Below are 27,513 nucleotides of genomic sequence, written 5' to 3'. Positions count from 1 at the left end.
GCTACAGTCAGACCCATGACACATATGAGTTTGCCGAAAGGTGGTTTGTACGGGTAAAGCGCCAACCCTGATACGTATACAAATACAGCAAACACAATGTAGTGGGGTTGAGCCAGATAATATGGACATGTAATGCAGGGTGATCCCCATGGCAGCACACTGGATGAGCCCAATGATTGACAGTATGAGGAAAGCATGGACAGAAGCAGCAGCCAGGACAGAAACAGGCAGTGCCAAGGGGTTAATATATAGGTTAATTTAGTCCTTTTTGCACAACCCATTGGGCCAACAAAAATGACGTATTTTCAATACTGAAAAATACCAATGTTTTGTCAAACACTTGTTGTACGACAAAGTCTAAATTCGCCTTACTGTTGTTTCCATAGTGGAAATGTCAATGACCAGCCCGATGTTTGAAAATGAGCTTATCTGGCAAGTTGAGATGGAGTTGAAGCCAAGGAGGCACATAAAGAGAGCGGTTCCACTGAACCAATCTATGCTGGCTCCTCAGCTTCACCTTGTAAGGTGCTACAATAAAGGCAAATTTATACAATATCGTACGACACTTGCTCAACAAAAAGTACGTATTTTTGCAGAATGACACTCATCAAAAGGGTCGTGCGATGAAGTATAAATCAAACCAAAGTGCCTCTGCTTCCCCCATCTCTATCCCCCTTTGTTACGATTGCACACCGCCCCTTCGACCTCTCTCCCACAACCCCTATAGGTCGATGAGCTGATCCACCAGCAGGAGAGAGCGGGCCATGTTGGGGATGCTGGACTCTGAACTGCCACTGTTGCTGCGCGAGTGACCACCTGAAACGTGCAAGAAAGAGAGGAAAAGAAAGACAGACAGAGAGAGATGGACATGGAAATGCCAAGGGAGTGTAAGAGCGTGAATAACAAGCAAAAGAATAAGTAATATTAACATAGACCGTAAAGGTGAAGAGTTGATGAGGATGAGGTCAGGATGATGAACAGAAAGATGCATATGACAAACAGGGGTAAGGAAGAGAAAGACAGAGATAGAGAGTAAGCTGGGTGTTATCTTAATACAGCTGCATCATTTCAGGGAGAGAGTAGAAGAACGTATACATCCTAACTTTGAAAGGCGATTGCTGTATTCTATTCTTTGTCCAATCCCATTTTTGGCTATAAATAGTCAGACAAACGATCAAGAGCCAAACACGTGCAAAGTGGAAGGATCCCTGGCGGCGTGACACTGGCAATAACTAAGGGAATGTGAGAGAGCTCACTGATGTGAGAGCTTGAGTCGATGAAAAGCCGTAATGTCATCCAAGACATCTCCCATCATCAGCTTCACATCAATGGCCACAGCATGAACACTGATGATGTTAGCGCTTTCTGAATGAAGGGCTCATCATTCATCTTTATGTGGCGGATGCGCTGCCTGAGGAGGGAGGCTTCTAACCCTAGGCTTTAGCAGGTGTGGGAAGTAGGCTTGGACCAATAATCGAACATTGCGATATTTGATACCATATAGTATGGCAGGGCAATTCAACTGGCGGCCCGCGGGACATAATTTTCAAACTGCTAGTGCTAGATTATCATACTGACAGACGTAATCCTAAATTTTATTCTATCATATTCAAAGTCTTTTGGAGAGAAATTAGACAGACTTCTGCAGAGAGTGTGTGTGTGTTTGTATTTTCAGCTAGTGCTCGTTGACGCTCGTTCTGTCAAATAGGTCTATTCTAAGGTATAGCATATACTTGTATAGACATATATCACCTTGTGCTCATACTGTTCACAAATGTATTAGCCTACATAAATCTTTGTGTTTGAACACAAAATGCATTTGTAGAATGCAAATAATGCCGCGCTTCGTGCACACACTCAATCATTCTACAGTTGTGGCCCCCGACCTAATCTAGTTGAATACTCCTGCTGTATGGATACGTTATAAATACATCACATATATTGCGCGTGCGCGCACACACACACACACACACACACACACACACACACACACACACACACACACAGATGATGATATTGAATATCGCAATATGTTGACTCAAGGACTCAAATTTGGGATATCAGCCAAGCCTAATGGGAAGGTGCTCATCTCTGTATTACGCTAGCCTGCTTACCTTGGTTGGATGTTTTGGAGATGAGCACAGGAATGGGATCAAACTCGTCCTCAGTGCCCTTCTCCCCACCCGACATGAGGAAAGCAGAGTCTGCGGCGAAGGAAGAGGAAGTAAAGGCGGAGGCGGGAAGATAAAATGCAGCCCAGAGAAAGAGCAAAAGGGAAGGAGGATGCAAGGAGTTTCTAACAAAATAGTTGCAGCCAGGGCAGTCCCAATGCTTAAAAGCCATGCACTTTATGTGGCTTTTGGCTTTTATACAAATGAGTCAAGGGTCTGTTTATGGTCTCATTAGATGTACTCTACTCATCACATATCACATTAGACGAAGTGCACGTCTACTCTGTAGACAGCCTTGGAGATTGATTGGTGGTCTGGTCTGGTCTGGTTTGGAATGCATTGGCCTAAACACCTGAGACATAAGGCTCACTGTGAGGTACTGCAGAGAGAAGATCTTACCAGAAGCTGTCTGGCCTGGGGGCAGTGACACAGAGGCCAGCTCATCCAGACAGGAGCAGGATGAGGAAGGGAGAGCAGAGACAGACTGGGATCCAGGAGTGGAAGGGTGTGATAACAGATCGCCCAGCAGAGAATCCTCCCCAGCCAGAGGGTCTGAGAGAGGACGAAACAAAGCCAGACCAAACCAGAAGAATTAGGAAGGTAAGAAAGTTACAGTACAAAGGCAGACGAGAGAGCACAGAGTTAGTAAGTCACTTAATTCAGGGTTGGCTCATCCTACACTGGGCCAGCAGAAGGCAACCAATGCAGCCAGCAGGGTGATTTGGGGAATAATATAATAATACAGACAGCCAAAGTTGCCAAACACAGATACACGGACAGGAGCAAAAACCTGGCCACCCTGGCAAGACAAAAAACAAGTTCAAATTCATGGGCAACAGACATGCTCAGGAAAACCTGTGTTATCTATTGGCCGGTCTTCCAAAGTCAACCATTGCAGGAGTATTTAGGCCATGGTTATATTTTCCAAAGTCAGCATTGCCAATAATGCACGTTTCACTCTCAAGAAAACACTTGGCCCAGCAATTATGCGACACTGTCAATCACTCCAGACAACACAGCTGGCTGCATATAAGAACAGTGACATCATACAGTATGTCATTTGAATTGGGTTATGACGCCATTCTGTGTCAAAGAAAGACATTTTTATACTGTCAACCACAAATTACAGTAACTATTTCTGCTGTAAAGGTGCTGGAGTGAAAACCTTGTGTAAACAATGGGGAACAACAGAAGATGATAAGATCGTAACCTCAGATGGCTATAATAAACAGATTTAAATTCGTATTTGATCATTGCTGATAATGTGCAAGAAACTGACCTGGTAAGCTGGTGGAGATGAACTCTGATTGGCCAGCATGTCGCTGGGCTTGGGGGGGCTCCAGGCCAGGAATCAGGGAGTCCACACACATGTCTGTCGTCGCTACATAAACAAGGGAATGAAAACATAAATTAAGATAAAGTATTGACATTCTTTAAGAGTAAGTAGGGAGACTATTGTGTGATTATGTAAAGCTTAATAAGATTCCTCACTCCTTTTACCCGATAGGCCCTTCTGACTTCAAGAATGTTATAACTGTGTACATATGTAGAGATGGAGAAAGAGAGAAGAAGCAAAGCAAGGTATGACAGATGCATGCAGATTTAACAGGTGATTCTAGGGCCATTGCCTGTACCATTGCCGGAGCCCTCCACAGAACTGCTGAAGGGGTCAGCCAGGGGTAAGAGGTCAGGGAGCAACAGAGAAGTCTCTGGGGACTTCAGTCCCTCAATCAGCTTCTCTATGAGCCATTGAGAGAGAGGCAGACAGAGTGCGGAGGGAGAGCGAGAGAAAGAGAGATGGAAGGAAGGTGGGGCAAGGATATAGATAGGGAAGAGAGGAAAGGAGATGAGGAAGGATTTTGCATAGATATGTTGGAATAGGAGTAGAGACAAACAAAGCCTGAAACTCAGGCAAAAAGAAGAAATCTTAGCATGATACCTGAGGCAAGCGACAGTATTACACATAACACAAGATCATATTAGTAAATGTATTTGGTTAAAAATACAGAATGATAATAAACTGGATATTGCGAGTTTGTAAATTACAAATTAATACATACTTTTTTCCCCTTTTTTTTATGGAAATTAAACTGATGTCAATGTGCTTGGGCGTTGAGTGAAGTTAATTAAGCTAATTGTGCAGACCACAGCGATATCCAAACAAAGCAGTTAGTGGGGTGAAATGCCATGCTTTCCAAGGCACAAAAAAGCCCTGCTATCCTATAAAACAGCAATATTTCAAACCTAGACATCCCAAAAAAAAACATTCTACTTAACAGAAAACCATTAGTTTCTCCAGTGGTTTTGATTCAGCAAACAAGCGCATACACAGTGAAATCCTCAGTTTTAATTTTACTCTGGGAGTGTACAAATTGGAACCAAATGTGCCATGGGGCCATTTGGCTCCATTCGCACACTGACAATCACAAATAAATAGATTAACACAGAGGATTTTATTATGTAATCACTGAATATCTTTCTCTACAACAAGCCAGACAAACACAGCTCCACTGCACCACCCCTATTCCACATGCCAACTCTCACAACTTTTGTTGTGGACAAGTTTGGACAATTGCTCACAGACAACAGGGCGACATATTTGTTAAGTCGCTTTTGCACAGTGTGCCAACCCCTTCAACACACTAACACAGGCAAAGTATAATGATCAGCTCAGATCACAGCATCTCAGACGAGACAGAAAACCGACCTAAGAGGCCAAGTTATAATCAAGAATGAGGTTAAGTGCACTAGACCATGCGTTTAATTACCAGTTAATTCCTTCTTTATGTAACTTATCTCATACTTACTCAAGTGACTGCTATGGGGTGAAATGGGGACAGAGGACCTGAGGCAGGGAATGCGTGGCCTCAGAACATGACACAGCAGATGTGACCTTTTGCCCCTTTTACAATGGAAGACAGGTCGAGAATCAACGCCGATGATTAAATGTTATAAATCCCCACTGACAAAAGCTAATTCTCTGCCTGTAAACTCTGTAGAGCATGAAGGGATTATTTAGAACAACGCCAAGCTACAACTTTCTCACACAAATTGAATTACGTTTTATTCCCTTTGTGGTTTGGTCCCTTATCTACATTAACTTCTTGTGGCAACTCCTGCACATGAGCACTGGACAGAGAGCTGTGCCGAGAACGGTCAAATCTCTCTGTGTTCCAGGTGCAGATGTTTTAACGTGTTTGTTTGTGTGTACGTACGTACAGAAACAAAGAAGAGTGAGAGCGTAGGGAAGAGGATTTACTACACCCTGATTATGTAACGGTCTTAACACGTTATCCTCTCAGTTCAGTCCCGACTGAGCGAACACACAGACAAGTGCTTTCTGCAGACCTGTGGTGTGTAAGAGATAAAAGCCCACACTCACAGAAGGGCTAAAGGTTGAAGGCTAACAGGCTAAGAACTGACGACAGCATAAAAAGGCCAGGTCGGTGTTCAGTTAGCAAACATCTGAGAATGGCAAACGGTAACCAGCAGTGGTATAGCAGACACCTCCGGCTGTATCGCAATCCAATTAACAAAGGAAAATGTGTCCTTGATGTTACTAGGCAACCGCAAAAGGCAAGGACCTATGACTGCAATCTAGTGGTAGTTAGCTACCATCTTTATCCATAGGAACAGACAATGGACCACCCAGATACGGCCTACTATGTCCACAGGTTAGGAAGAAAAGGGTAAATACCAATACCTATAAAGCTAACGTGACGATTTCCAGGAAACCAATAGAATAAAAATAAATATCTGCTCAGGAGCCTAAACACTAAGTGTACAATTTCCACTAGAGCCATCCATAACTAAATGTACTGTGATGGTAGTAACATGTAATTTCACAGTAAAGTATAGATGTGACTTGGAAATGGTAAAATCCTCAGTGTTCATTCATTTATCCATTCATAACTTAGGCAGTGCACAAATATAACCAAATGCAGCCTTAAGGCTAAGGGTACATTTGCAGTGCACACACTTGAGTTAAATGAACACCAAGGATTTTGGTGTGTAATGTTGTATAGAACTATAGACATAGAGCTATATCTTGCGCCACCCCATAACCCTTATCCCTGAACTAATTTAAAAAAAAACCCTTTAAAATAGTTCAAATAGCCGATCTACAAGCTCACAATGTCTCGATGTAGATCAGGTAGTTGAACAATTTTTTTAGTAAAAAATGGCAAATACGTTTAGGGATAAGGGATAAGGGTGGCGCAAGATGGAGCCCATGGTATATAATGCTCCAATGCAGAGATAAAAATGTTTACCTGGACTGTCGGAGAGGGAGAGGGCATTAAAGGGGTCCGAGACGCTCAGCAACGCTGAACCTGCATCCAAACCGAGGATGTCTGCCGATCTTTCCGCTTAATATTTCAGCAAAGAGAGACACAATGGTTGTGAGAAAGGACAGTGGGACAACATAAGCAAATAGAAGGACGGATGGTGGGACATTGGAGTGGACGTAAGCTGAGGTTTATGAAAACAATACACTGTAAAATCTTTAGTCATTTAACTCCGAGAGTGTACAAATGGAACCATTTGGACACTTGGAGTTACAAATGGATAAAGTACCAGTGATGATTGTATTGTGTAGGAGCTTATTAACAAACCAAAACAAGCTAGAGAACAACACACAGCATGACCCTCTTGCCATGGGCCATGCTGTAACAGTCAAACAGGTTCAAAGATAGTTAAATCTACTTGACATGAGTTAACACACCCTTCATAGAAGAATGCAAGTCATGCAGAGCAGGGAAGAAGAAATGTAAAAGCTGAATGCATTGACTGTAATGTCGCTCTGGGAAGGTACATTTAATCATTGAGAAAAAGAACACTGATATGTGAACTTTACCTGGGAACGCTTGGAGCCCTGGAATGAGGTCCTCAATGGAGCCTGTGCCCTTCTCTCCTGGGTTAGCTGCAATAAAAGGAAGTAGTAATTTAGTAGTACTACACATCCTTCTGCCAATGTTACAATATATACACTGAACGTGCTGGTCTTACTCTCAGACAACTTCGCAAAGTCCTTGTTGAGCAGTTCCTCTGCCGTAAGTTTAGAGAAATTGTCGTCCCCGAAGGGGTTCCAGCTGGGTTGTACACTGGTGCCCTGAGGGGCTGAAGGGGCACCACCCTCACCTGGCTGGTAGACACTCTGCTGGGAGGAGCAGGGAGAGCCGGATGGGGTGGTGCTGGCTGATCTGTGGACAAAATACACATCCATAAACAGCCTCCCCCAAAAAACATACAACGGATCAGCAGGCATCTATCTCAGTCAATGCTACATGCGTATAAACAGAGATGCTGATGTATGCTAATAAGACTGAGTCAATAGCCCACTGAGTTATTTGTAGACTGAATGAAGTGATTCTTCCTGTGCCGAACCCACAGGGCCGTAAAAGGCTCATTTATTCTCCTTTGAGATTATCGGCCTCATGAATGGGCTGTTTATTGCCCTGAATGAACCACTGATCCCTCAGATGGTCAAAGAGGAGTTAATTCCACCCACTTGGACTTGTTGAGGCTAGCCTCCGCTGCAGCCGACTGGAGGAGCTGGGTCGACTTGCTAACCGGGACCCCAAACACAGCACTGTGGGTGACATCGCTCAGGATGCGCCTGTGGCCACTCTTTGCGACCATCTTTGGGGATGAGGGTGGTGTCAGGGAGCCCACTTTGTGCATTGCTGGTCCAGAGGTCTGCAAGGGGGAGGTGAAATGACAAAGCACAAATCGTGGGTTGTGCTCTACAAAAAGGTACATCCACCACATCCCAGAGAAAAAAAGAAAAAAGGAAAAAAATATCTGAAAAGAGGATCACAAAAGAAAAGATCGATTTTGATTCTAAAGATGACAGCTTATTAATTCCCTCAGTAATCAGGGTAATGAACACGGTAGAGAGAGGAGCAAAAATACACAGGACATACAGAACTGGAAAAGGATGATGATTCAATGCTGGTTAAGTAATTAATCATGGAGACTACAGGGTTTTCATTATACCATATGTATCTCTACAGTATAGTCAACCAAAAAAGAATGGATTAGTTGCTACCCAAAAGGCATGTATATGTCTTCAAAGGATTTGATTTCACATCATTGCAACAAGGACATCTTTATGACTCACAGACAGTAAATCACAGCAAGGAGCATGACCCAAGAAAGTGATTATGCTATACAAAATGACTCCAAGTGCAAGGGAAGATGGAGTACATTAAATAGAGGAGAAGAGCCAGTAAGCAACCCTCATCCATCAAGCAGCAAACGGCAGTGAGAGGCGTAACGAAGGAAAGGTTACCATGGCCTCTGGGTCGGCTGCATGGTAAACAACGGGCACAGACTCAGGGATGGGAGTCAAATGGGGTGCAGCGATTTCAGAGACCATGACCACTGCAGGGCAGGCTGGCTGCTGGTCATGGTGGTGCAGCTGCAGGGTAGCAGCTGCAGGAACGGGCTTAAAAGTGAACGGTAGAGGAGGCCCTGACTCCTGAGAGGTTGTCTGCTGCTGCAGCTGTTGATGGCGGTGATGGAGGTTCTGCACCAACTGATGATACACGGGAATACCACACACAACCAACAATGATGGCACAACTCACCTCCAGTTTATAGTAACATAATACACCTCCAATATATAGAGCTGCTATATTTATTATTTTTAATCCATGTATTCCTTGAACTATGCTGAACCTACAGTAGTATTAAAAATATCACACCCGTGTGAAGTGAGGGGCGCTCTTATCATCTTACAACATCGAGGAGAGAATTCGGTATGGCAGCAGCTCTAACTCATGTTGCTATGATTAGATGATGTAAAACAAACGGTGTCAAAACAAACATTAAATTCTCTTTATTGTCAATGGCATTTTTAAAACAAATATTGAACTAAAAACAAACATTAAACCTGCCCTCAAATAAAAAATATATATGTAGAATGTGTCCCAAAACAAAAAATGGGACATAAACAAGAAAAATATCAAAAGGGGAGAAAAACTCATCATTGGTCATTGTTAGGTCAAAGATGAATGGATATTGTTATTGGTAGTTATGCCAATAATTCAACTCAGGAGAAAACCACATAATGGTTTATGGTGCATAATGCATATTAAATGCCTTGAGGAACCGCTCGAAAACGAGATACTGTATCTCAAGGGGTATTCCCAAATAAAGAATTTCAATATAATTGCCTGAAACGGTAATTTTTCTGTCTCCATGTCTCTTTCATTATTTAGTGTTTAATCCGTTGACTGATCTCACAAGGTAACCCTGCTATTCATTTCAATGGAAGTTGCTCAGTGGCATTTTAAAGCACCTGGAAGAACGCTCTACTTCCGCATTTGCCAACCCACTTTTGGTTCTGATCGTAATGCGAGCGCTCTCTTAAGCCCCAATCCCCCGCCGGCTGTCCACCTCATGAACAGCTCTCAGCGGGAAAATGGGGCTGGTCCCTCCTGGACCCCCCTGGGGTTTAAGAAGTTTAAACCCCAGGTGCGCAGGGTTTACTAGGCCTAAATGCGGCTAGCCGCTCTGGGGGCTTGGGGCGGACCCCATATAAGGAGTTCCCATCAGTCATTTTGGCGGTGCAATGTAGGTGTGCTCTAGAAAACAAAGAAAGCTCTGCCGTTGTTTTATTAAGGGCATTTTCACTCACACACCCACAGGTTCAAATAGCAATGAATGTTTGTATTCAACAAAACTGTATGCCCTGCTGGTGTGTCTACCTGCTGGCTGCTCTGTTGTTGTGGGCTGAAGAAAGCTCCAGCCTGCTGCTGTTTCATAAACATCTGCTGATGCTGAGGTGTGGCCTGAGCTGGCTGAGGTGTGGCCTGAGCAGCAGAGGATGGAGCCTGTTGAGCAGGCTGTACAGCAGCGGCAGCCGGAGGCGGGACACCGATTCCGACACCTGGAAAGAAGAGATGATTAAAAACATTGTTAGACAAAAACAAAAATCTGATGCGTTTTTATCAGTAATTGTTATCAATGAGAATGAAGGTTTTTGATGGCTGCGTTTGCATTGCAGGGTGCCATTTTTGTGCCTCAGGTTTTTGGTGAAAAATGTGCTGCAAGCTTCTCTGCATTGTGGACTGCACAAAAAGGCAGGGGGGGAAGCACCATGCGTTTGCAGCCTGGCTAGCCACAGACAAGGGCAAGAGACAGTGAATGTCAGAAGCCTTGATAATAGACAGCCTTTTAATAATGGGCAAACTGAACCACTAGGAATATAAGGCCTTGTTATGTCAGCTGAAGACCTGAACTGTTCAATACGCTCAATACAGGATGTCAGCTACTATGAGAATGGTGTCACCAGCATAAAGAGAAGAAGGGTATTAGCTGACACACCTCCCTGCATACAGGTTCATAACATCCCTTAACACCTTAAACTGGCCTGGACCGTAGCTCAGCGGTCCAGACACCTTGGCTGGCAATCCAGTCTAGCAGTGTACCGCGGGTTCGACTCCCGATCCCGATGACCATTACTGCATGTCACCCCCCCCCCCCAATCTCTCTCCCCATGTCCTGTCAGCCTAGTATCTGTCCCTCTATAAAAAAAAATACAAAATAAAGGCGAAAGCCACAACAAAAACATTAAAAAAAAGAACACCTTAAACTCTTAAAGGGTTGATCTAGAGCCCTGTGAGGGACTGTTTTCTAAATACTGTGCACGGCACTGCACGCCTGACCCCGCTGAATTTTCAACCATTCCCGCCTGCAACCTCCTGGTTTCATTTCGTACCACCCGCAGTTCATTTCTGTCCGCCTCTCCTGCCCTCAACAAAAATGTAAGTGCGGTTTGGTCCCGCATAATACCGCACTTGCAAAACATTACAAGCGGAAACACAAAAATGAATGAGAGACAGCAAAACACGAGCAGCAAACAACTTTGAGTTTGTGTTCTTTTGCGACGGTTAAGAGTTAAGTGGACAGCATTGCTCAAGTACGCAATTACAACACCAAACAAGAATACTTTGGTATCCTTTTCTTAAACACCCCAATCATGAACACGTTTTTCAAGACTGTTTTCACTCTTATCTTTAGTTTCCCAATAAAAGGATAAATAAATAATAAAATAAAACCGCCAAAGCATTGTGTATATTCTGTAATGAATTAAGAGATCTATAAATATACAGTACAGCCGGGCATAATGGACGCACCATATGCACAATGACGGCACGCTTGTTGCAGGTGTAAACAAAACAGGTTATTATCCCGTTTATATGAAAGACAGATACAGCCATTACAGCACCACGGACAGAGATACAGTGGGCTCGGCTAGACTTACTGCTTGGTTATTAAATAGATGCATTTGTACATAGTCTACATACGTTTTGGGAACAATATTTTAAAGTCTCTGCATTTAGCCATAAGATTAATGTGTTCATAAGCTAAAGTAAATCACGACCAGACATGCTTCAGGTGCGCTATATCCGTTTTCTTTGCGGGATGGTGTGGGTTTTTCAGTGACCAGCAGGTTTCTTTTTGAGTAGTGCTAGCCACTCCTATAGACCGATTCAGAAACGGGTCTCATGGTCGCAGGCAACGTATTTCCTGTAGGCGGAGACGACATATCTGCGGTTTCCCCGCACCTCCTTCTACTACAGTGAATGGAAAAGTGACTGATGTTAGTCTGCCTCAAACGTCACTCTTTTACCTGCTTTATACTAACACTAACATTACAAAGATGCCCAGAACATCGGGATGAACCTGTGTAGTTTATGGCTGCTCCAACAGTAGTGGCAACATAAAAAAATAGTAAAATAGTAAGGGTTGAGACAAAGCAGTGAAAGGTCCTGAAAGATACATAACGTCAGTCAATACCCAATCTTTCTGTTTTAGGAATACAAGGCTGCTGTACTTTATACCTCATACTTTAATGCTTAGTATGAGGTATAAAGTACAGCAGCCACACACACACACACAAGTTCAGACGGGCCTGATTTTATTTTTTACAGCAATTTCCACCCGCTCCTGTGAGATTGGCGCCATCCGTGGAATTCAAGCTAACAACGTGTAGCAATGGAGTATACATTGATTAAACTATACCTCACACAATTTAAATGGATAAAATATGTAAATGTAAATAAAGTATGTAAATATGTATATGTATTCATTCAAATAACCCCAAAGTGGAGCTTCAATGATCCCAAATCTGGCTAAAACACAGAGGTAGTAACAAGTTGTACATACCTATAGGCTGGCACCCTCCTGCAGCCACATTAGGCCTCTTACGTGGAGTGAGGGTGGGCTGTATGGGTAGAATGCCTGATATAGGCTGTGGCTGGGCCTGCCCCGCCTTGGGGCGCTGCCGAGGTGCAATTGAGGTTTCCAGGGTGCGAATGGGGTCTGTGAGCCTGATAGAGGGGAAAGATCAGTTGTTAAGTCACACTCATGGATCACTACAGTACACTCTCAAATGCTCTGCGCTTCAGTCACCTGGCTTTGGTTTGACTCTTTTTGGCCACAGCTTCACTGGTTCTGATGGGCTCAGGGAGCTTTGCAGGAATGGCCAAAGTCTAAGAATAAATGAAGCATCAGGTTAGTTCATGCAGGCCATGGGAGATTTTTATTTATATGCTTCAGTCATAGCCCATTCTCAAAAGAAGCTGAAGCATTTAAATATGGCTCCTTGATCTCTACACCAATGCTTCTGCTGGCAAAGCTTTGCCTCCACCACTGACCCCATCCTTTCTAATTCAGAGTCCTTGCCTTGCTCTAATGTTAAAGTTCACAGCTTTGGGTCCACTCTCGCATTGTGCTCCCTTAGCTTAGCATGGTGCTTGGCTAGTTCGGGTGGGGCAATTATAAGAACTCTACGTCTCTGCCCATTCCTAAACTTAACCCAGTAAAACTATGCCTAACTCCAAATATATTTCTACCATATTCGCAAAAAAACAAATGCAAGAATACAAGAACCGCCCTACCGATCAGTTGGCGGGAAAAAAATAGGACGAGCGTGTTTAACCCATTTAGATGTAGGGCGTGTGGAAACGTCATAGCTAATCCAACCGACGGATTGCTAGTAGCGCATTTTCATCAAACGAGAGAAAAATATTCAGATTTATTTTCTTTTTTGGGGGGGTTGGCCTCTCCTTCTGCACCATACTCCTTGCTCTTTGCGCATGCGCTTTGCCGTTCACTTCCCTGTAGACAGCTCAGAAAGAATGCCTCGTATCTCCTAATCTAGGGAGCTCTCTGTGGTTTTGACCAGATGGATATACTAAGCTCTTCATTTCTGACTTTGCCTCTCGTTCAAAATATGAACGTGAGGGATTATTCAGCGACTTTATCGTAATGATAGCGAGGTAAGCAAGCAAAAATATTTCTCCCGGTTTTAGTCCGGAACGGAAGGGGGGGGGGGGGGCTTACAGAGTAAAAGCGGACATATCTGCGCGGCACCCGAGCTGTTATTTTGAAAGAAATCCCGGCGCTAATTGTGCGAGGATTCCGGTTACCGTGCCAAGTATAACTATTACATTTGTTGCAATAAATGATTAAATCTATGATGAGTAAATAAAATTTGTAAACAATCTGTGAGAAAGGTGATAGAAATCATCTGAGCCTCACTGCATTGACTGATTTTGCATATTCCACGAAGGCTGCTTTGTGGATGAGGTTGGAGAAGTGCTGACTCAGAGGACTGGGTGCTGACATTGCTTTGTCAATACATTACAAAAGGGGCCTAACTAATGGAAGGCAGCCAACTGTCAAAAGCCTAAAAAGCTTGGCTACTATACTATGGCATTTTGTTATGGACTAATGTTTTCATTTTGTGGAGCAATGATATGCATTTAAAGCCACTGTATGCACAATGCTGTGCCAGGCTTCGCAGTGCAAAAACAGAGATTTAGTCCATCAGCAGCTGCTTAACACCAGATGATAGTGACTTACATGTACATTTTGGACTGGACACTCTCGCCTAGCCAGCTTAAAGGCAAAATAGGATACTTGGTAGATATCTGGTCTCTTGTCAGGGTCGGGTTCCAGCATGTATCCTGAGGCAACAACAAAGGATAATTTAGATATAGACACTAAAAATGTCTCATTTAATTAACTGACAGTACACACTAGGCTGAGCCAATATCCAAAATGTAATATCATGATCATGATGTAGACCTGTAAAATATCACAATATCACTGAGATATTGTGTTATTAAGGCAGTATTGTGGAATATAATCAAATATTGGCCCAAGACTAGCACACACACACACACACACCGACACACACACACACACAGGTGTCATGCTCGTAGAATGCAGTACCACGCCATGGTACCAAAAAAAAGTGACACGCAGGTACGGAACGTGGTGCTGAAAGAAAATCACCATTGCGCGCGCACACACACACACCCCAAAATTGGTCCTTGATCATTTTGTATGTGGTGAAGTTTACTTACTGATGAGGCAGTGCATGTCCTGGGAGTAGCGTGAGTTATCGGGGATGGTGAAGCTGCCATCACAGATAGCCACTTGGCTCTCCCCAAATGGTAGTGTAAAGTAGCACAGTTTATAAAGCAGGCATCCCATGGCCTGGGTAGACAAGAAAGAGGATATTATCAACACACATAACCTTGAATTGGACACCAGGAAGTGGGTATTTGCTAACACAATTTGTGGGAATATAATTCTGTGGGCACAGCGTAGGATTGCAATTGTAACAGTCATGAAAACAGCCCATCGCACCCAAATGTCTGCCTTGGTAGTGATGACCTTCCCACCATAGAGATTGACCATCTCAGGAGCACGATATGACAGAGTAGTGTACCTGAGTGACAGAAGAGACAAAGGCAATCTATTGTAGTACTTTGTATGTTTAATCTTGGTGTTGGTCGGGGGGCGGGGGAAGCTACCTACTTCTTGATTTCCTCCTCCACCACTGGTACTCCCTCTGTCTGGGGGTTCTGGAAGCGATTTGTGGCACTACCGAAGTCACAGAGTACGTAGTGTCCTCGGTCATGCAGCAGGATGTTTTCTACCTGTACACAGAACATATGAAATGACAAGTCAGGACAAGACTGGAACTTCAAATTCAAAATAGTTAACATGGTGTGAAATCAGATATTACATCATGCTCTTTCAGCGTTCAGTATTGAGGACATGCCTTCAGGTCTCGATGTACGATTGGAGTCTTGCACTGGTGAAGGCGGGACAAAGCCTCACAAGTGTCACAGAAGATCTGCAGAACCTCGGCTTCTGTAAAGCCTGTCTGCAGCCGCTGGTTCATCTGGTTTACGACCTGTCCTCCTGCACAAAACACAAAGGTCATCTTGGCATCCACAATGGCTGGCTGACATTCAAGGACAAAGAAAAGACCATTACAGAGAGCATCCTGTTGTAATCCATACAAAGAAAGACAGATACTAGATGATTAAATAATCAACTAATCATTTTAAATGTTGCGTCCTCAAAAATGTAAGATGAAATTTGAGTCTGCAGATACTGTGCTGTGATTGGCTGGAAGGTTAGTTTATTAAAAAAAACTAAAGTTAGTTACCGGTAGTTTATTTTTTATTTCGGTCATTTGTTAAAAACAATACAGTTGATAGGCATACAGTAGCCTACAACTTAGTCAACAAGGTGACTATTTGGCCGAAAAGGTTAGGGCTGAAGCCGAAGCTTATCATAAAGAAATGTATATATATAAAATAGAATAGATTAGAAATACACAGTTTATGTCTAAACAAAGCAAATGAGCATGAAAAATACCAGTAAGACGCGCAAACGCGGGAAGCGAACGCAGCTGAGACCCTGCAGATCATGTCTGTCTGTCCGTGTGTCTGTCCCGCTGTTACTGTATATGAGGACCTGGCCCCTTTTGTGCCCATATATGGAGCTAAGTGGACCTGGCCCCTTTTGTGCCCATATATGGAGCTGAGTGATTGCTGATGCAACACACTCCATATTTGGATAGCGGGACAGACAGACAGACAGACACACAGACACACAGACAGACATGATCTGCTAGGTCTCATAGTAAGTGCTCACTGCGTTCGCAACAAAGCAAATGAGCTTAAAGAGGCTTATATTGCCCACCTTATCATAATATATATAAAGTAGAATGGAGTTCATAATTGCCCTCTCTTGGCTTGAACAACTCCTGCATGCAGCTTGGGAGTGTTTCATTTTAGGCCTTGTACATTATTGCGGTGGAGTTGAGGTTGACTAGATCTTGTAATTTCAATGTGTGGTTTTCTATGAATAGCGAGTTGGTTGGTGTGCAGTAATCTGACAGATTGACAATTCTTATTGCTTTTTCTTGTAGTATAAAAATGGGATGTAATATTGTTTTGTATGTATTCCCCCAGACTTCCACACAGTATGTCAAATATGGTAGCAGTAATGATCTGTACAGTGGTTGAAGTGATTTTTTATTAATAATTTTTAATATTAAAAAAACTTTAATTTTATGTAATATTGAAATTATTTTAGACAGTTTTCTTTTTAGAATATCAATGTGGTTTCCAAGTGAGTGTGTTATCAAGGATTATACCTAGGAATTTTGTTTGATTTGTTTGCTCTAGTTCAATGTCGTTTATGGTTAATCTGATTGGAGAATTAATGTTTTTATTGCCAAATATAATGAATTTAGTTTTGCTGATGTTTAATGATAGTTTATTTAAGTCAAACCACTTTTTTAAAGTTTAAAGTCATTTTCCACTAGATGCAGGAGCTATCCAAGGTCTGCTCCTGAAGAGTACAGACTGGTGTCATCTGCAAATAAAACACAGTGCATGTTTTGCAAGGCTTCACATATATCATTAATATAAAGTATGAAAAGTTTTGGTCCTAGAACAGAGCCTTGAGGGACTTCGAATGTTGCTTGCAGGGTTTCTGAGTCAACTCCATTAACATGGACATATTGCATCCGGTCTTTGAGATAGCTGTCTAGCCAAGAGAGGGCAACTCCCCTAATTCCATATCTCTGCATTTTTCCTAGTAATATTTCATGGTCAATTGTGTCTTGAAGTCTTTGAGGTCTGTCATTCTGCACTGTGATTGGCTGAGCATCGCATAACAGGTGTGCCACATGAGCCAATATATATGCGGGAGATAAAGAGGGAGAGAGGGGTAGGGAGTGGGGGAGAGAGGGGAGCAGAGAGAGAAAGGGGCAGAGAGAGAGCTACTTATATTGACAATGAAGGGAAAAATGTATGTCATCTTCAACTTTTTCATATAGCATAAGCAATCAGCTAGATTGCAAATTACTTTTTCTCTATGGGGAACCTGTTGCAAGACATTACGAGGATGGCCGTCAGATGGATGGGCAGCAGAAAGCAGTGAACTAGAATAACATCCACTATATTTTAAATAAACATATTAGAAGGTCGGAAGTATGAAAAATGAAATTATAAATATAATATTTCTGAGAATGGCAAAAATACATTTTGTAGTTAAAATTACCTCGGCAGAAGTCCATTAGGATAAGGACTTCCCACACATCGCCTGCACCAACTGCAGTTATGCTGGAGTCCAGGAAACCAACTATGTTTTTGTGGCCCACCAAGTCTCTCTGTGTAAACAAACATGCAAATGGGTTAACATAACAGATAATGAGAATATATCTTTCAAGGACTTTTTTTGTTTTTTATCCTAACAAATGCGGCTAAGAAACGGACTAAATACATCCATGTGTGCTCAGCTCATTTTGGCTCATTGGTCAGTACAGGACTGTTGGGTTCATGCCGAAAGGACTGGAAGTAATAATGATAACCATCCTGTAATAGTCATGCCCCCCTGCCCCCCTCCCCCCAGGGTGTGCCTCAAGGAAACTGCTTAGCTTCCCTTACAGTAAGGCCTTCAGTTAGGAAGTCGACGGGTGAGGGGGTTCAGCTTGAAAAGTGTCGGCTCAACATTTTCAGTGGCATGTCGAGAGAAAATGACTCACTATCTGTCCTTGCGCTCCTTCACGCTTCCTGCGTTTTCTTAGTGGGGATTGGCAGAAGACCTGGGACTAGCTAAGTCTCAAGTCTTTTTATTAACCCATTCTGACCTGAGATCAGATTCATACGAGGTTTCCACGGGACACACACTGGTCTGATTAACCCATTCTGACCTGAGATCAGATTCTAAAAATGTCAGTCGTTCTTCGAATTTTTCAAAAATAGCAGACCTACAAGCTCGTATCGCGCCACTCGGTGGCGCGATATGAGCTTGTAGATCTGCTATTTTTCAATAGCTAAAGCATAACATGATGCCAACACCAAAATGGGTGCCCGGTCAGAATGGGTTAAGCTACTAGATGGATGAAATGGGTTTTCCGCAAGGAGAATGCAGTTAGTAACGTATAGTTTAGACAACCACATTATGAATTAGAAAGTTGTATATTTTAATAGAATGTGATGCCTAACTTAACTATATAATTGCGGCTAGCTGTTAGCATAAACCCCAGTTCCCAGTGCCACCATACACAGTTGCTGCCCCCCTGAAATGTAGATGGCAGAAGATCCACCAAGTACAGCGATCCTGGAGTCCGACTTATGGAGGTTTGAAAATCCTCCTTTCAACTGCTTTGCACTGTGATTATATTTGCAATCCCATAGTTGGAACGGTGGGGCGTTGCCATAGGAACCGGACCAATGTTAAAAGCCTCCGTAGGCCTCAACCATTATATAGACGGTATACGTTGGGGTACGTATATATACGGACCTGGGATAAGACGCCAGCTAGCGCCAACGTCCGTATATATACACTGTACGTACCTGGGGAAAAAGAGTTCTGATTTGACACTGGCATTTGAAACAAATCTGACAGTCAACTTTCTGCTCAACTATAACCAGAGGTGCGCCAATACCAATGCTGGCATCGGGTCAAAGTCAAATGATAATCGTATTATTTGGCATTGGTTAAGTCCGGCTACATGAAAAGGCTTTAAGTGTTGGGAAGAAATTAGTCACCCTAATACAGAGTGTTAGTTCATCATAACCTGGACAAAAGTGGTGTTGGCTGTTTCACAAGCAGAGTCAGACACCATCAGTACTATACGTACAGCAAGTACCTTACACACTGTATATACACGTGAGTAGGGTCATTTTAATAATTTAAGGAGGATTGTTTTTAAATAATTGGGGTTTCAAATCAGAAAATTATGAATAAAAGACATTATGTCAATAATCTGCATACTGTACTAAATAAAATAAACCAAATAAAATAAACACTATCCTTTGGTGATTGGCTTATTGCTCTATAATTGTAGTCAAATGCATTGATTTATCTTACTCACCATAATCTGGATCTCCAGATTACAGATCTGGAGATCATGTTCATTGTTGACATACATCCTCTTGAGTGCACATCGCACCCCTTGGTGTGTCCGCACCAGGAAAACAATGGCAAAGCCCCCTGTACATTTTTAAGAAGGATGAGGAAAGATGTAAAGAGAGAATGGGGGAGATGAGGGAGAGTGCCAGTGAGACGGTGAGACATACAGTGTTTCAAATATCAAACATCTGAAATATGGACAACAGAGCATAAATCTGACAGTGACATGATGATCTCTTCTCAATATCCATAAGCAAAAAACTCCCCAGGAGGTTGACTCTCAGAGATCACTCCTAAAACAGTCTTGGGATCAGCCTGGCAGCTACTGTACTAGCCCAATACACCTAGCGCTGCAAAATGGCTTTTAGTAGGCTAAGCCTATTCTAATCTGTTCATTACCTCATCAGCACAGAACATTGGCATTGGCAAAACAAACCCACAATGGAAACAAGTCCCCAGGACATTTTGGAATTATACTTTTAGCCTAAATGTCTGACTGTACCTTGCGCCGTTTACATTTCTGACTAATAAGGCATTCAATCAAAAACAGGTCTACTGTGCCCTCACATTCACACAAACACTGTCTGATGGGGATGGCGTGTTAAGCAGAATAATTCTACAGTGCAATATGTATCGAGTGCAGTGTTGGGAGCAGTTCAGAGCAGCACTGTGTGAGTCAGCAGTAGCGCTGTGGAGGAAGGTTGTAATAGTGACGGAATACATCCTCCCATCTGCATACTCACATGGTGTGGTTGACAACAAAATGCAGGTTTCTTTCCATCCATATACAATTATGGGAAATGCTAGTTTGTTCATAAAGCATTGAATGGTTTAGGGATAAAATAATGTTCTGATCTTGATCTACATCACAAAACTTCAGGTCTGCTTTCTGTCAGAATTAAAGGTGGAGAAGGCGCATTCTGTTTTTTTATGCACCAAATCTGGAACAAACTAGCTATGAAAAACCTTTGTCTGCTCTTTTCCGCTTCTTTTTGAGGGGTGCTAGTCCCTCCTATATACATATTTTGTCCCCACAAGTCTCAATATTTGCCATTGACAATGAAAGGAGAAATTAGGTCAAATGTCTGCCAAATATGACGTAAATTTGTACGACGACATGGCATGCCCCTCACTTCACACAGGTGTGATCTCTATAGTTTTTTTCTGCACTGCAAATGTCCCTTTATAACGCTCTTAATGCTGTGTCTAAAAGTCTAAAAGTTGTATGTAAAAATCTAAAAGTTTTATGTAAACAAGCACTTTGTATTGCCTTGTTGAAATGTGCTATTAAAATAATAATAATAATAAATTGCTTGTCTTACTGTTCTCTGTTCTGGGTATATTGGGTATATTGTTATAATAGAACAATTTAGGCATTTATCAGACATTCTTATCCAGAGCGACTTACAAAATGTGATAGGTTGGAGTAAGTGCCATGCAACAACAGGGTAGGCAGGCAGCCATAGAATGCTATGAAAAACATACGACAATACTTATCAGAGTCAGAAGTTGAACTCTGTGAGGGTTTAAACCAGAGGAAATCTGAAGAGGTGGGATTCTGCCTTTGATTAATAACCCAGACCCAGTACTACAAATATCCAAAACAATGTAAATTAGGAGAGCAATTAAATACAACCTAGAGCCAAAACAACCTTAGGCGTATGCTACCTGAAACTTAGTTCTCTCAAAACTGTATTCTTTAATATAAACAGCAAGACAGCCAAAGATAAAGGCAACTTTCACCATGATTTAGTCCAGTCATGTTTTCGCATAGACGCATACATACACCCTGCAATTCTGCTCATACTGCTGCTCTTCAAAGGAGTGTGGCCCTGTCCTCTCCCGGGCTTGTGCTCATGCCATATATTGGGCTGACTCATCGAGCTGGCATCACTAAGCCTAAGGACAGTGGTGTTTGAAGTTTGGTTAAGACTGCCTTGAGCTACTATACTGTATGTCTGGCTTGTGCAATGAAAGAAACGAATGGAGCACAAAGGGGCCATGGTAGTATCTGTCTTAATAGAAAGTGTAGAGCTACTTTGAATACATTAATTTGTTAGCACTATAAATGTATTGGTAATATCTTTGGAATAAGGCCTAGGTCTTGTCTGTTAGAAAAATAAGCGTGATGGTTCAGAGACCCCTCCAGGACTTCATGACAAGATGATGAGTTGTGTGAGTCACAGACGATGTTAAAACAATCTTGCTCAAATCTATTTGAGCTTTAATAAAGTACTTCATTGATCTTGGACGAGAGTACTCAGGGGTGTAGTGGGACAGGGATGGCACCCACTCACCGGCACATATAAACGCTGTGCCTACGAGAGTCGAGCCTGCATCCAAATGACTCTGAACAATGACCTTTGACCTTAATAATAATTAAATAAAGCACTGAATGGCATCTACCTGCTTTGCATAATATTAGACGACCACCTGTGTTCAACCACGTTCTCTTAAGCCCACCACACACCGGCTGCGACCGTCTGCGGCACGTTGCTGCGCGGCGCCGCCTGGAAAATAGAACTGTGATCTATCGGCGCGCCGGGGGGCGCGGCGCGGCGCCGCGCGGGGGACGCAGCCGGTGTGTGTCGGGCTACACACTGTATAACAAAAGATGCCGAGTGGCAAGACAAGAATTTTGTTAATTCTTCATGTCTATGAATTGATTGCATAGGGCCTGAATGGAAACAAGAACGCAAGGACTTTTTTGGTGCTATGCCTTTGGACTGTACTAGGCTTGAACAACTTGAATTGTTTTTCAAAATAGTAAAAAAAAAAAAGAAGAAAAAAAAAAGGCAAAGAAGTTTAGGGATCCCCTGTGTCTTTTTGCAGCATAAAAGTCTATTTCAATTATGATTATAAAGACTAGTATTTAGTTAACAACAATGTTTAGTAGAATGAGTGGTCTTGTCTTGTGTGTCAGAACTGACATGACACTGACACAGCCACTGCCTCATGCCATCTAATCTGACATGCCTGTAAGAAATTACGGTAGAAGGATTACGCCTTCTTAAGCAGCATCCAGCAGTGGCCTATGCTCCCACCGACTGGACAGAAGATCTGAACAACAGTAAGTGGAGCTACAAATAGCCATTGCCACTTGATGCAGTAGCCTACCAGGATAATACCACTCGAGCTCAGCTAATACATACTGACACAGGCAAATGTATATGAGAATAGTAGTACACCTTCAGAGGTTGTTATGAGAAGAACGGCGAATGGTACAACATTGGCATCTTGGCATCAGCACAATGGAAATATGTAACAGCCATGCAGGCCTTAGTACTCCACATGGCTACTAGTACTACACTGTTTACATTCATGGACACTACAAAACTAGACCATGCTGCAGCTGCACTGACATCAGGAAATGCCCCCATCTCAATAACTACGATTAACATGGGTTATCCTGTTTTAGCTTTGGTCTAGGTCATAAATAGAAAAGTCCATGTCCATGATGTTGTTGTTATTTTTTGTTGTTTTTTACAAGTGAGACTGTGAGACTAACTTGACAAGTGAGCTGTTTTCCCCCAGGATAAAACGGTGAACTTTAAATATTTGTCTTGTGTGGTCACTAAAATCAAGTTGAGAAAGTCTTTCTGCAGGAACTGGGCAGATATCCTCCCTCTACAATGCCACCCATATAGCTCCAGGGTTGGATAATGTTACCAGCAGTAATTGTAGACGGCGAGAAGAAACCCTATCTTGTTGATAGTGAGGAAAGAAAGTCACGTCACTGAAAATCCTCTGACATCAAGCAGCCAGAACAAATCACAAATGTCTAAGGCTAAGCAACACTCACCTGTCTAATTATTACAATATGCTTTGGAATCTATTTTCATCTTGTTGAAGTAATTATTATTTAAGTTAGACATTCTGCCACAGATGTTTGGGTCGAATGCAATTTAGATTTTTTTTTTTACATGACACTGGCTGCATAACTACGATACAGGTGTTGTCAACAAGTCAAATGATGTTACCCAGACTGATATATCAGCCGGGCTCTATTAATTACAAGATGAAATTGATTCCAAAGCATGAAGCCTACATTGTACATTGATACTGTAAGCTACAGAACTATGACACTCAAGCTCTCACACTGTACACATGGAACATAGCCTTATCGTCAGACACAGTTCACAGAGATCACAAACAACATACAGAAGCCAGTTTCTGAGAAGAACAAACACCATTTCCAAATACTGTAGTAGTGTATATAACATAGTTACTATTTCCTATTTAATATTTATCCACATATATGCAACCTGAATATGGCATATATATCCAGCATTCCAGCATAGGCTATATTCTGCATATACTTGCCATATATTGGCATATCAATATGTTAATACATTTAAAATAAAACCATAGCACCACCATTAGCCTTTTCATGTCGCACACCCCCTAGAAGGCGCCCGCGCACCACAGTTTGGGAACCACTGAATAGTAGATCGAAAGCAATGCACAGTTGCACAGAGACTAGACTACAACCAAAACCATCTGAGCAAACAGGACTGAGACAGGAATGAGTCTCTTGCACTGCCAGTGCAAGAAAATATGATCCACAGAATAACATTCCAAAACTACAATTTTATATGAAACATGCACATTTAGGGAAACAATCTGGTGCTACATTGTATTGAACCAAAATATTGCCAACAAGCCCAATCCATGTGAACTACAAATATATTAGATACACACAGTATTGTGCATTTTAATGCATGTATGTAAATGTATACATATGATATAAAAAATATATAATATAAAAATATAATATAAAATATAATTAAAGGCCCAATTGAACTATTGGTGGTGGGTGGGTGGGTGGAGGGGGGGGGGATAGGCTATAAACCAGCTGCTACCATCTCAGATGATAGATTAAATAGAAATGAACAACTTTCACCACTCAGGCCAGCGTATCTGTATACTATACAAGGCAGGAAGTGAGAGTACAGACAGTATAGATGGAGACTCCATTCATATAAGTAGAAGCATGGTGTGCCTCAACAGATGGTGCCCATCTATAGTACTGATGAATTAATCACTCTGCCCATCCATTATTTAGTAACCACTGTCCTTAGCTCACTGACAGACAAGCTTTGTGGTAATCTCTTCTCTTATATTATATATATTATATTAAACAACAAATGTTAGGAACACAGTAATGACGGTCTGGCCTGGGCCGTGGCTCAGCGGTCCAGGCACCTTGGCTGGTAATCCAGTCTGGCAGTTAGCCCCGCGAGTCAGAACCCAATGGTACGTAAAGTTTCTGACATTTGGATAACTTTACCCATAGGGTCCTGTCCCAGCGCTAACCTGCTACATGGTACACAGACATAAATAACTTCGGAAACGTCTTTGCTGCAGTTATCTGATGCGGGTCAGAATGTCCAAAAGAAGCATTATAGGAGCTATAGGAGACAACGGAAACCACTGCGAATTTTCCTTTGGCGTGGAAGTATTTTTTATCTGTGTTTGACCTTTTTCGCAGCTTGAAATTCTCTCTTCCTTCCTTCCTTGACTTTCTTATTGACATCCCATTGTACCGCCTAGCTGGCTAGCTAGTGGCTAGCTACGACAGAGCAGATCAGAGGCAAGAACGTAGGGATGGCAGCTAGCCACTAGCTAGCCAGCTAGGCGGTACAATGGGATGTCAATAAGGAAGTCAAGGAAGGAAGTTAGAGAGAATTTCAAGCTGCCAAAACGGTCAAACACAGATTAAAAATACTTAACGGCTTCTGCGCCAAAGGAAAATTCGCAGTGGTTTCCGTTGTATCCTATAGCTCCTATATGCTCCTTTTGGACATTCTGACCCGCATCAGGTAACCTTAGCAAAGACGTTTCCGAAGGTATTTATGTCTGTGTACCATCATTTGCATAAGGATTTCAACTTTTGAACAGGGACCCCACGGGTAGCGATGAAAAGAGCTCAACCGGGGGGGTCCGAGAGGGGCTATCTGGCAGTGTGCCACGGGTTCGACTCCTGATCCTGACAACCTTTACTGCATGTCACCCCCCCCCCCCCCCATCTCTCTCCCCATTTCCTGTCAGCCTACTGTCTGTCCCTCCATAAAAAAAAAGACGGTCAGTGTCTCAGCAAGATATGATTTAATATTATATCAGTCTTTCTTGGGAATGCACCATGGAATTTTTTATTTGAGCATTATTCGTTTTTGCATCAAAGATTCAAAATGCATGATTGGAAACTTTTGATTGAAACCGGGTCTGTGCTCTTGGTGTCTGTTAAAGTCAGACTATTAAAGTGAAGAGGCAATCAATATCATATGAAAGTTTCATTTAGCCAGAAGGTGATCTGACTGGAAAAAAAGGACACAAATGGAAATTTTAATTCCCATTATCAGCCTTTTCAAGATTAATGACTCAGCATGGTTTGGATTCATTACAGCCAAGCTGGCAATGAAGTCATACATGTCCCTCCCCTCCCTGCCTTGGAGGCTAGCTGCCTGTTAAGTGAAATAATGGAATCAGAAACAGAAACAGCAACAAACTCAACAGTACAGTACTGACACCGTATACACAGCATGAAATGTGCTTTACCTAGAGCTATTTAAGAACACGCTAGACTTATAGTAAAATATTTTGGTTACTGTATGTCCATAGCATAAGAGGTTTAACTTACATGCCAGGGAGGGATACAGAGACAGCTGGTCAACAGCTGAGTGAAATGATCCATACCACAGCAGCTCCAGGAAACTACAACAGTATTATGGACTTGACCAAGGACTTGACCATGTCAAAAACCTTTTTCCATCAAGAAAGTAAAACCATCATAGTTGTATCTATCTATTTAAGAAGGGCTAAGTCTCAGTCAGTGTTGTGGTTATGTTTGTTGCCATGTCGTATAGCTTAGTTTTGGACATTTGCCCATCGCGCATAGAGCAGGAACTTGGCTTAGCCCTGGTGGCACAGAGTTGGTCGCATTATAATCTGCTCTCTCCCCCAAATATCCCAAAAGGTCCATAACTGTACCACGGCTAAAAATGGCTTCATGCGTGACGGGAACCTATACTACCTATATAATGTAACATGAAGCTATAATTCACCTTCAGCAATAATCTCCTCGATGGTGACTTGATACCGTCCAATGGTGAAGAGCCGTCCAATGAAGCTGCCACCGCTGCTGGAGGAGCTGCAACCTCCTCCTCCTCCTCCACTGACTCCAGAACCAGGCCCGGAGCTCAGCTCCCGACGGGAATCAAAGAATTTCTTCATTCTCGTCTATCTCGCCCCCAGTCAATGTTCAGTATAATAGTACCCTTGTAAGCAACGATCAATCCTGGACAGTAGCTCGCTGCTGTTACTACTGTGAACAGGGATGGCTATGCTAACGCTGGAAATAATTGAATGAAAACAGCTAGCTTCCAGCTAAAATGCTTAGCTGGATCTCAAGATATTCCGAGCAACCTTCTGACTAAACGTCGCCTAACCTTTAACTCATGATGTTTCCTAAAGGACAGTATGCTATAGTCAAGTCAAGCAAAATGCACAGTTGATAAGATGAATAAGATAATGTCCATGCGGAAGGAAGTGGCCGCCGAATCAAACGACAGGAGAAGCAGCTAGTTAGCCAGTGTGAGGGACAGAAGATGCTAGTTAGCCTCTGGCTAAGCTAACTAGCTACGTACGATGACAGCTGTCAGTTGATGTTAAACTGACAGACAGGCAGTTCCTTAGGGTTACATGCAGCTTATTACTCATCTCCTCTGGGTTCCTCCGCGCGGAATGCCAATTAATTATTCCACCCTGGTTGGCGAATCGTTTGTTTGATAGCACAATATTTGTGAATCTCCCGTACGTCCCCCTGCAAGCTGCAGCTAGGCTGGACAGCGAGCTAATGTTACAACTTGTAATGTGAATTATGCTAATATGCTTTCCAAGTCGTTGCTACCCTGGCCTCTTGCGCCGTTCAAGACGCTGCCTAGTCCTGTGTGATTTCGCTTGATCTAATTGGTCAAAGGAAGAGCCAGTATCCCATAGCCCGGACGGATAATGGCTTCTTGATTGGATTTGGTTGTCAGGCAACCAACTGCTGCAAATTGTTTGTTAAACATTCAATATCACTAGTAATCAATCAGTC

At 42.6% G+C, this 27,513-nt stretch overlaps 1 protein-coding gene across 1 annotated transcript in view; it reads right to left on the bottom strand.

The window, feature by feature from the left end:
* aak1a (AP2 associated kinase 1a) overlaps window positions 1-27,278 on the bottom strand; it is a 34,655-nt gene extending 7,377 nt beyond the window's left edge. Inside the window, exons 1-19 of the mRNA XM_080765050.1 lie at window positions 26,480-27,278; window positions 19,378-19,496; window positions 17,559-17,667; window positions 15,259-15,401; window positions 15,012-15,133; window positions 14,841-14,922; window positions 14,555-14,687; window positions 14,049-14,152; window positions 12,594-12,673; window positions 12,348-12,511; window positions 9,884-10,065; window positions 8,464-8,709; window positions 7,681-7,868; window positions 7,179-7,372; window positions 7,027-7,092; window positions 6,443-6,538; window positions 3,451-3,552; window positions 2,571-2,723; window positions 2,115-2,204 (exon numbers count right to left, since the gene is read on the bottom strand). Of these exons, the coding sequence (XP_080621176.1) occupies window positions 2,115-2,204; window positions 2,571-2,723; window positions 3,451-3,552; window positions 6,443-6,538; window positions 7,027-7,092; window positions 7,179-7,372; window positions 7,681-7,868; window positions 8,464-8,709; window positions 9,884-10,065; window positions 12,348-12,511; window positions 12,594-12,673; window positions 14,049-14,152; window positions 14,555-14,687; window positions 14,841-14,922; window positions 15,012-15,133; window positions 15,259-15,401; window positions 17,559-17,667; window positions 19,378-19,496; window positions 26,480-26,648 (2,542 nt within the window). The 5' untranslated portion in view covers window positions 26,649-27,278. The remainder of the gene's footprint in view (window positions 1-2,114; window positions 2,205-2,570; window positions 2,724-3,450; window positions 3,553-6,442; window positions 6,539-7,026; window positions 7,093-7,178; window positions 7,373-7,680; window positions 7,869-8,463; window positions 8,710-9,883; window positions 10,066-12,347; window positions 12,512-12,593; window positions 12,674-14,048; window positions 14,153-14,554; window positions 14,688-14,840; window positions 14,923-15,011; window positions 15,134-15,258; window positions 15,402-17,558; window positions 17,668-19,377; window positions 19,497-26,479) is intronic.
* Between the last annotated feature and the right edge of the window lie 235 nt (window positions 27,279-27,513).

The sequence above is a fragment of the Protomyctophum bolini genome (assembly GCF_963924005.1).
Source record: "Protomyctophum bolini genome assembly, chromosome: 6".
NCBI classification, from domain to species: Eukaryota; Metazoa; Chordata; class Actinopteri; order Myctophiformes; family Myctophidae; genus Protomyctophum; species Protomyctophum bolini.
The sequence above is the reverse complement of the archived record's forward strand: the minus strand, read 5'-3'. Positions and strand labels throughout refer to the sequence as shown.